Source organism: Cryptomeria japonica, chromosome 3 (assembly GCF_030272615.1).
Source record: "Cryptomeria japonica chromosome 3, Sugi_1.0, whole genome shotgun sequence".
NCBI classification, from domain to species: Eukaryota; Viridiplantae; Streptophyta; class Pinopsida; order Cupressales; family Cupressaceae; genus Cryptomeria; species Cryptomeria japonica.
In genome coordinates, this window is record NC_081407.1 from 329,189,453 (window position 1) to 329,199,095 (window position 9,643).

The following is a 9,643-nucleotide window of genomic DNA, read 5'->3' on the forward strand; positions in this document are numbered from 1 at the left end:
CCATCATCTCATCTACCATCAATGTGGAAATACTCTTTTCCTCTTCAATGGAAATCCCTTTTGCATCAAAAGTGAGACAAAACTTTAGAGGATTTTCTCCACAATCCTCTACTCCCCCATTTTCTATTCATTTGCCCTTAATTGATTTATCAAACCAGAGAATCTTGTGTAAAAATATGAAATAGACTCATTGTTCTTCATTTGGAGTCTCAAAATCTCTTTGAAACATTTGTAGCTTCACCAATTTGATTTTATCAGTCCCTTTATAAATTACTTAGAGGATTTCCCAAACTTCCTTTCCATAGTTAGTTGCTTCTATTTTGATAAATATGGCCTTAGTCAAGACTTCTTCAATCAAGTTCAATGTCTTAGCATCTTTTCTACTTGTCTCCTTTAGAGCTAGGTCTTCTTATTATTTGTGGGGACTACAAATTTAGTTGGGTTAGTTATATTCGTGAACCCACTAGCTACAAGCTCCCACAAATCATTTGTGACCATGACAGTATTCATCTTCTTTGCCCAGACATCATAACTTTAGCTATTAAATGATGGTGGCTACAACCAACTCTTTTCATCTTCTCCAGCCATGTCTCCTACACAATAAACTTCAATACCCCCCAAAAAGCCGAATCTCACTAAGGACTTAGGCCCAAATGGCTTTGATACAAAATCTTAAAAAGAAAATCCTCAAATAAAAAATACTCAGTGACTATACCACTGATTGCCAATCACTAAAAATAAACAACATAATAAAACTAAAATAAAATAAAATGGATGCATGTAAATTATTTTGTTCTATTATTGATTATAGTTTATTTGTAGCGATCAAGAGTTGCACCAAACATAAAATAATTTGGAACTACTCAGAGCTCCTATAACTTCTATTAGTCTAAAGCTATTTACTAATCCCTTCAAACTCTCTTCACTTAGTTGTTGCTGTAAATTATTTTAAAACTAAAGTTGTTCACAAAAACATTCTTCTCAACTAATAGACTTGGAGAACATTGTCCGTTTTTGCCTTCTATTGTCCCATAGATTTTTCAAAATCTGAAATTCAAATTGACCTACCAAAATAAACCTCACTACAAAAAATAACTCTTTTTTGTTGCATGTCAGGAGAAATTGGGATAATATAATCCCAATGCAAATATTCAATAGGCTACAACTACTAATTGCTCCTAACAGGTCGGTTGCAACGATGGGGAGACTCGGGGAGAATTCAAAATTCCAACATTGTTTGCATGACATTTGTCCCCAATACACATTGTATGGAAAAATGATTAGTTTGTGCATCTTAATGGGCTATAGTGAAGAGTCCAGAGAAGATAAGCTATATAACCCTATCACCGAGAAAATAATAATCAACAAAGATGATAAGATCATTGAAAATGAGTAATAGGATGACATGGTGGAAACCTCTTTGGGAATTTTACTTATAGCGCCAATTAATGATGAAGATTAAGGGCATGAAGAGTAAAAAGGTGTTGCCATAACAAATATGGAGTTGGGTAGTCAACTCCAAAAAGATTGAAATGTAGACAAGTAGCCAAAGAGATAGTTACAAATTCTAGTTACATAGTCCTTTGGACATGTCCAGACTATTGCACACACTACCATGTATGGAGTCCAAATAGATCTAAAGACTTTATTCACAACAAAGAAGTAGTAGTAGTGAAATTTAAAACCATACTCTTGCCTCCCTAATGCCAAGAAAACACAAAAACTCTAAGGGAGATTTATCAAATTGAAAGTTACAAAGAAGATATAGATGAAAATTTGAATTTTGTATTATTTTCTCATAATGATGCAATTTTCTATGAAGAGGCCATGAAAGAAGAGCAATGGTGTGAGGCCATGGATGAGGAAATGAATATAATAGACAAAAATAGAATATGTGAGTAGATTTATTTGGCTCCAAATAAGAAAGTGATTAGCATGAAGTAGGTCTTTATGACCAAGAGAAATGTCAAAGGAAGAATATAAATGCATAAGGTTAAATATTAAGGGATATAAACACTAGTTTGGAAGAGATTATGATGAGACGTGTGCTCTAGTTGCAAGTATGGAAATTATAGGAGCAATATTAGCAATAAAAGATCAACATAAGTGGAAGATGTTTCAAATTGATCTAAAGTAAACCTTCTTGAATATATTGATGAAAGAGAAAGTTTATGTGGAGCAACCACTTGGTTATGATGTTTCAACTAAATGAAACAAAGTGCATAGGCTAAAGAAATCTCTATATGGTATAAAGAAATCACCATATGCATGGTACAATAGAATAGACTCATATTTGTTAAGAAATGTTTCTAGTTAAAGTGATGGTGAGACCATTCTTTATATCAAAGAAAGTGATAGTAAGATTTTGAATATTTCCATATATGTAGATGAATTAGTTTTCATAGAGAATGATGGTTTTCTCAATTCTTATTTCAAAGAGGCCATAAAATAAGAGTTTGAGATGATAGATTTTGTCATGTTAAGGTATTTTAAAGCCATAGAAGTGAAAGAAATGAATCATGGCATATAGATCTCTCAAAAAAGATGTAAAAAAATATTTTGAGGATATTCAAAATGCAACAAGCTTGCACCAACACCAACAACCACAAGTCTAATATTTATAGAATTGAAAATATTGAGCAGGAGCAGGAGCGAGAGTAGGTCGAGGGTTAGGGTTTTTGTCAGAGAAGAATATGTTGCAAGGGAAGAGGAAAAAGGATGAAGATGGCATTGAGGATGAGGTGGGATTGGCCTGCATCCTCTTGTTATGGTCTTTTCTCAAAGCCAAATTGTTTGGCCATTCAATTTTCTTGGGTGACTTCTCTTTGGTTGTTTTCTAGTGCTTTAAATTGGCTCAAGGTTTCTTGTGGATGTTGAGATGGGTTCGCGTTGAAGATTTGTAATGGTTCTTGCCCTTTGTATTATTCTCTCCCATGTGTGCTCTATTTCAAGTGGCTCTCGATTGTGGTTCTTCTTTGCTAAAGTGTGTGTGCGGTGTGGGAGCGAGGGCCTTGGGTGGAGAAGCTAGTGATGGTGACTTTGGTGATCCAGCTAGAGTTGATGTTAGTTGGATTTCCCTTAAGCTTATGGGTTTTTCTTTTCCTTAGGCTTGTGCTATGGGTGGATTTCCTCTGTTTGAGGATAGGGCTATGGTGTTGTTGGGGGCTTTTACCCTAGCTTTCTGGATTTGGTGATTGCTAATGTTCATGCTGGGGGCTTGTTTGACCCTCTCTCTTATTTCTTTTGGGTGTTCTCTTGGGGTATGTTTGTCTTGTTCTCTTCTATGGGGGTGTGAACCTTGTGATTTACTGATTCTATCTTTTTCAAGAGGATTTTTGTTGTGATTTTAGCTCTCATCTTTCTTTCCTTCTCAACATGTTCTATTGAGATGAATGGCTCTTCTATTGAGGGTAAGAGTGGTTGGCTAGGTGAAGTTGGATGGAGTTTTTTTGGGGTTCTTATTGCCCTACTTCTTAAGGTTGGTTGTCTAATTGTTCTCTTCTCCATGCTATCGGGTCTCTGTCATGTTTCTTTCTTTGGAGGTGGAGATTCTAGTGGAGTTCATTTTCTTGGGGTCTAATTGGTTAATGCCTCTTTTATTTTTTATGGTTTTGGGAGACTTTATAAAACCCAATAGTCAAGCAAAATGGTGCGGTCTTGATCTTTTATCTTTGGATCTTGTGAGGTTGAATGATGCTTGGCTTTCTCAGCTGGTGGTTTGTATCTCTTAAGCATCTATAAAGGTGGTTTCTTTTCCTATTGAGGTGGAGAGGAGTTGTGCTAGAAGGGAGCTAACTTTTAGCTAGATTGTCTTTGTTGGCTTCAACTTGATGGTTTTGGGAGCCACTTCAAAACCCATTATGAAGGTTTGGGGAGCCTTTTAAAACCCCCTGGTTCTAGATTATTCCTTAATGTTTCTTTTCAAGAATGTGGTTTTCTTGGTGTTGGGATCTTTTCTTCCAAAGGTTTAGGTTATGGGGCCATGGAAAAACCCTAAGTATGTGTTTAAGGTTAAGGGAGCCTTGATAAAACCCTTGGATTTTCTTGTCATGATATCTTTTGGTGTTGTCTAAGTATGGCTTCAGCCTACTTCTTTAATCAGCCAATTCTTCAATAGTTTTTCTTTGTTGTTTAAGCTAAGATTGGGTTGTGATTTACTATGTTGTATCTTTTGGTAGTGTTCTTCTTTGGGTTCTAAATTCTTGTAAAATCTAAGGGTTTCAAGTCCCTTCAAAAACTACTGTAAGGGATTATGAGTCCCCTCAAAACCTATTTGATCTCTAATAAAAGACAACCACAAGTCTAAAATTAATTAGAAAAGATTGCAGTAGCAATGTGAATCCAACTATGTACAAAAGTTGAGTTGAAAGTTTGATGTATTTGACAACAAATAGGATTGATATAACACATACATTAAGCTTGTCTTGTAGATTGATGTATACTCTCATGGACACACATTGGTAATATAGTAAGAGAATTTTTAGGAGCAACTAATATGATATGTGTATACCATAGTAAATGAGTTTGGGCTAGTTAGATACACATATGTTGATTGGACAAGAAGTGTAGATGATAGAAAGAGTACATTGGGATATGTATTCCATTTGGATTTGGGAGTCATTTTATGAGCTTTCAAGAAACAACCTATTTTTTCTCTTTCCACTATTGAAGCTAAATATATAATAGCAATGCAGTTGCATGCCACTCTATTTGGCAATGGATAATCTTAACTAATTTGAATGAAGAAAAAGAGGATGGTACAACCATATTTTGCGACAATGTATCATTGATAGACATGACCAAAAATCCAATCTTTCATGGTTGAAGCAACTAGATACAAGTTACGTATTATTTCATAAGGTAGTTGGTTGAAAATGGCAAAATAAAAGTCAAGTAGAGTATCTATTTGAGTAGTAGTTTACAAACAAATTTATAAACCCAAATAGTAGAGATAGTCTTGAATGCATGAGAAGCAGTTTGGGCATTATGAGTTTACTTGCAACACATTTGGAGTCATTAGAAGTAGCTTGTGATGTTATGTACAATGAGCACTAGATAGCACCAAATTTGAAAGTATTAGCTCTAGATTTGTAGAATGAATATGAAAGAGACTAAAGATTAAGGGGGATTGTTGGAATTAATTACTTGTAATCCAATCTATCAAACACCTATGAAAATAATGTTTGAATATATTTTGGGATCCTCATCCCCACTTTATTCCTTAGATAATGCAATAGTAGTAAATTTGGTAGATAAGTTTGAATTTAGAAAATGAGAGGAAATTTTGTGAGAGACAACAAGAGACAAAAGGGAATAATTTTGTGAGTTGCAGTAATTTCATTGAGCATAGACAAAGAGAATGCATAGTAGAAATAATTTTGAGCGAAGAGAGACGACAATAGTGCTTGTGAATGAGAAGAATAGAATGTGTAGAAGCTCCAATAAGTACAATTTTGTTTTTTAATCATACTAGAATCTAAGTTAGAAGATTTATTTATTTATTTTTATATTAATAGAAGTTATTTGCCTCTAATTGTCTCCACAGTGTTTGGATTGTTTGATCTAAGCAATAGTCTATGCATTTGTGTGTGTGTGTTTAATTTGGGTTTTATCCTTTAGGCATAGTTTGGATCTTATTCCAACATTTAGGATGTATAAAAATTTAGGCAAATAAAATCCAAAAACTAATTTAGAAGTTAAATATATTATTTATAAGTTGCAATGTAATATTTTATTCTTTGTAATTGCATATTTATAACATATTTTAAAAGAATTTAATATAAAATTGTGAAAAATAAAAAATAATGTTGATCTTTAAAATTGAATGAATTAATTTTTTTATTAAAATATTCTAAAATTAATAAATTCAAAAAATTCAAACATTCAAGATAATCTTATATTTAAAAGAGTTGTTTTTTTAAATTGAAAAAATAATTCATAATTCAATACTAAAAGGGTTAGTCTTTTGAAAAATTCATTTACCTTTTATTTTTTACTTAAGAATTGTTTTATATTTTTTAATTATAAATAAATAAATAGTATCTTTTAAATAACTTTTATATTCTTAATATCAAGGCTAATTATATTTTATATTTATTATTAAAAAATATTCTTAATTTATTGGTGTTAAGTTAATAACATAATTAAATTTATAAATGACTTGAAATTAAGCAAATGGTCTATAGATCATTATATTCCATAAGAAGTTGCTAAAAATTATTTAACATAATAAAAAGTATAAATGTAAATAGTCAAAATGTTTTAAAGTAGTAATAATTTTGAATTGTTTTAAAGTGTTTTAAACAAATATGAACTTTTGTTAGAACCAAACATGGATAACGACTACAAGCTAAAAAAAAAAAAGTTTTTGTTTTTATATGATTGTGAGAAAGGCCGAAATCTCTTCGCCTTTATCTAGAATCTGTACAACTTATTTTAGTCTTGGGGATTTAATTAATCAATATATTTAACTTTAATCCGATGTTTGAATTTTGTGAAGGTTTCTTACTGCTTCAGTCAAAGCCGATGGTTTAAAAGGTTTCCAAGCCAAGATAGACCGCGTGTATCGGGACCTGACATTGTCAACTGTAATTAACACACAGAATAGAATACCAAAGATTTCCTCACAGTTAAAGATTTCATACAAGCCAGCAGGTAAGATATCTTTGATTTCAAAAACTTTTCCTCTCATGTCTTGTGTTTTTCCTCAAATTTTGATCGAGTTTTTCAAAAACTTTACAGTGGGAATTGAGAGTGCACAAGAAAGTGTAATTCAACTTCTTGATTTGAATGCACAACATACATCGGCTCAAGTTGTGGTTGTCTATGGTTTGGGAGGAATTGGGAAAACTACAGTCGCTGATGCCGTTTATGACCAAATTCATTCCCAAACTTATAAGAAATGCAGAATTCACATAAATCAACATTGTAACAAGAAGGAACTTAAAGAGCTCCAAGAGGTGATTTTAGAAATATTGTTCAATCAGAAAGAGAAATTGACAGACTGTGATCATGGTCGGAAGATGATCTGGTCACTTTTCGAAAAGCATCCTGATCAGCCTGTATTTCTGTATATTGACAATGGTCTCGAAGAAAAAGATCTTAAACAACTTCTACCTGCAGACTTGGGCAGTTGCCTACCACCTGGAAGCAGATTACTTGTCACTACTCGAAATCTTCAGGAGACGGACGTATTTGACTCCTGGAATGTTAAGCGCAAAAAATATCTTGTGAATCCCCTTCCACAGACAGAGGCCAGAAAGATTTTGTTGAACAGAGTGAGGGATTACAGTGATGAAAAGCGTATAAATGACCTCCTTAGCCTGTGTTGTGGTGCTCCGCTTCTGCTGGAATTAGCCGGTGCTCAACTCGCTATAAGTACTCAAAATACAAATATTATGGTATTACAGTTGCTTAAAGCAGGGGAGAAGGTGGAAAAGGAAGATATCAGTGACTGTATGGTTGATTTTGTATATCACAGTTTACTACAACCTGTGAAAGAGGCTTTTCTAGATATCACATCTTTATTTTATTCTGGCCCAGATACACCTGTACCTCAAATAGAGTCAATAGGAGAGGAGGAATTAAGAGCTCTAGAAGAGGCGTCATTCATCAAGAGATCTGGGGATTATGGTATGACTATTCATGACATAGTTGAAGCAAGAGGGAAACAGAATCACAAACCCTGAAGCTTTATTGGATTGTTTGAAAGATGAAGAGGTATGTCATATTCACAATGTCAATATTGTCAATATTACCAAAATACATTTGTTATTCACAATCGTAATGATATATATGGTTTACTTTCGTGCAGAAACTCAAAAAATTGAAGGGCATCTGTTTTCGTAAATTTTATGAGCAGCCTCCAATCGAAATTAATGATGATCATCTTAAGTGTATGGGCAATTCCTTAAGAGTGTTATCTTATTTAGATGAATCGCAAATAGCATTCAGGGGGAAATGCCATAAGTCATTTAAAGAACTCAGATGCCTCCAAATTCCGCATGATGTTTCTGAGTTGCCACTGGAGTTTAAGAAACTTGAGCATCTTGTTTACTATAGGGGCCCTTTCACTGAAGCCATGAGTTTATATGAGGTAAGATCTGCCCTGCTCAGACCATATCATTTCAATTAACTTTTGTTAAGAGTGTATAATAATACTTGACAACCTTTTCCATATTTTATTGTGCAAATATGTAGCTTCCTTCAAGCCTGCGTAGTATGAGAATTACAGTTTCTGCCGAGAACGGAGTTAAAGATTCTAAGGTCACTTCAGCTTCTTCTCTTGTAGAATTAGACTGCTATTTGAATAATATAGTGCAAAGCTTACCAGATGGAATGGAAAAGCTAACAAAGTTAGAGAGATTAACTGTATGGGGATGCCATCAGTTGAGGGAACTTCCTTCCAAATTTGGGGAACTCAGAAACCTAAGACAGTTGACGCTATTCAATTGCAATGAATTGAAAGAGTTGCCTTCAGACTTTGGAAGACTCAGCAATTTAGAATGGTTATTTCTAGAAGAATGCCATAAACTGAAACAGTTGTCTTCAGACTTTGGACAACCTAGCAATTTGAAATATATATTTTTCAACCGCTGCTCTACGTTAAGTGAATCGCCTTACAGCTTTGGGCAACTTAATAATTTGAAATATTTGAGTTTACACGGTTGCTCTGCATTAAGTGTATTGCCTTCAGAATTTGGGCTACTTAAAAATCTAGAATACTTATATTTGAGCGACTGTTCTGGGTTGAAAGAATTGCCTTGTGACTTTGGGCAACTTCAAAATCTGAAAGAATTATATTTGAGAGGCTGTTCTGGGTTGGAAGAGTTGCCTTCTGATTTTGGGCAACTCAAAAATCTGAAATTTTTAGGCTTGCGGCAATGTTCTGGGCTGAAAAAATTGCCACTAAGCCTGGAAGATCTTGTTAGAGGAGATTGTGAACTTGATTTTGATTTATTTTAAGAAAAAATTAGATTTTTCAAAAATCTATAATAGCACACATAAGATTTATAAATTTTAAATAAATTTCTATTTTTTAAATCAAATAATATTTTGATTGTATTTAATTTATTGTCATATGGTAAGAGAAAAATCATTCAATTTAACTTGCTTTTCAGCAATCATAATCATGATTTCTAATATAGAGTAGAAAAGCCTGCAAATTTCTTATTAAAGAATTTTTTTCTGAATTTGCAGAGGAATCTGCATTCCAATCCTTTCCTATTTATAAATTAATAAAGCAATTGATCAACTAACATCCATACCTTTGCAGATCACTACAATTATTCCCATGAATTTCGGTCTCCTACCTCACTTGAGACTTCCGTGATTGGAGAATTGGAAAACTATTGGTTTTTAGTAGCAGAGCAAAATATGGATATGGTAGTTATTTAGTTTTGCCATTTACAATATACATTAAATTACCATACGTATATTTAGAAGAATTTATCTAATAAATGTCTATATATATCATGATTTAGAAAACTATTTTATTTATTTATTTCTATTTAAATTATATTATTTGTTACTACAGCTTTCTTTTTATCAATCTTTTTTTATTATTTTTTATGGGGGTTGAACTATTAAATAGAGGTAGGCAAGTTGGTGGATAAGAATCTTTTGAATTACATTCTTAATTTAT

The 9,643-nt window shown here is 33.0% G+C and overlaps 2 protein-coding genes across 2 annotated transcripts in view; both read left to right on the plus strand.

Annotated features, from left to right (window-relative positions):
• LOC131067199 (disease resistance protein Roq1) overlaps positions 1-8,286 on the plus strand; it is a 27,389-nt gene extending 19,103 nt beyond the window's left edge. The window contains exons 4-7 of the mRNA XM_059218301.1: positions 6,500-6,654; positions 6,742-7,719; positions 7,814-8,095; positions 8,200-8,286. Of these exons, the coding sequence (XP_059074284.1) occupies positions 6,500-6,654; positions 6,742-7,688 (1,102 nt within the window). The 3' untranslated portion in view covers positions 7,689-7,719; positions 7,814-8,095; positions 8,200-8,286. The remainder of the gene's footprint in view (positions 1-6,499; positions 6,655-6,741; positions 7,720-7,813; positions 8,096-8,199) is intronic.
• On the plus strand, positions 7,898-8,964 carry LOC131874147 (disease resistance protein TAO1-like). The gene is made up of 2 exons (XM_059217391.1): positions 7,898-8,095; positions 8,200-8,964. Exons 1-2 carry the CDS (start codon positions 7,898-7,900, stop codon positions 8,962-8,964), a joined length of 963 nt encoding a protein of 320 aa, XP_059073374.1.
• Positions 8,965-9,643: the final 679 nt, after the last annotated feature.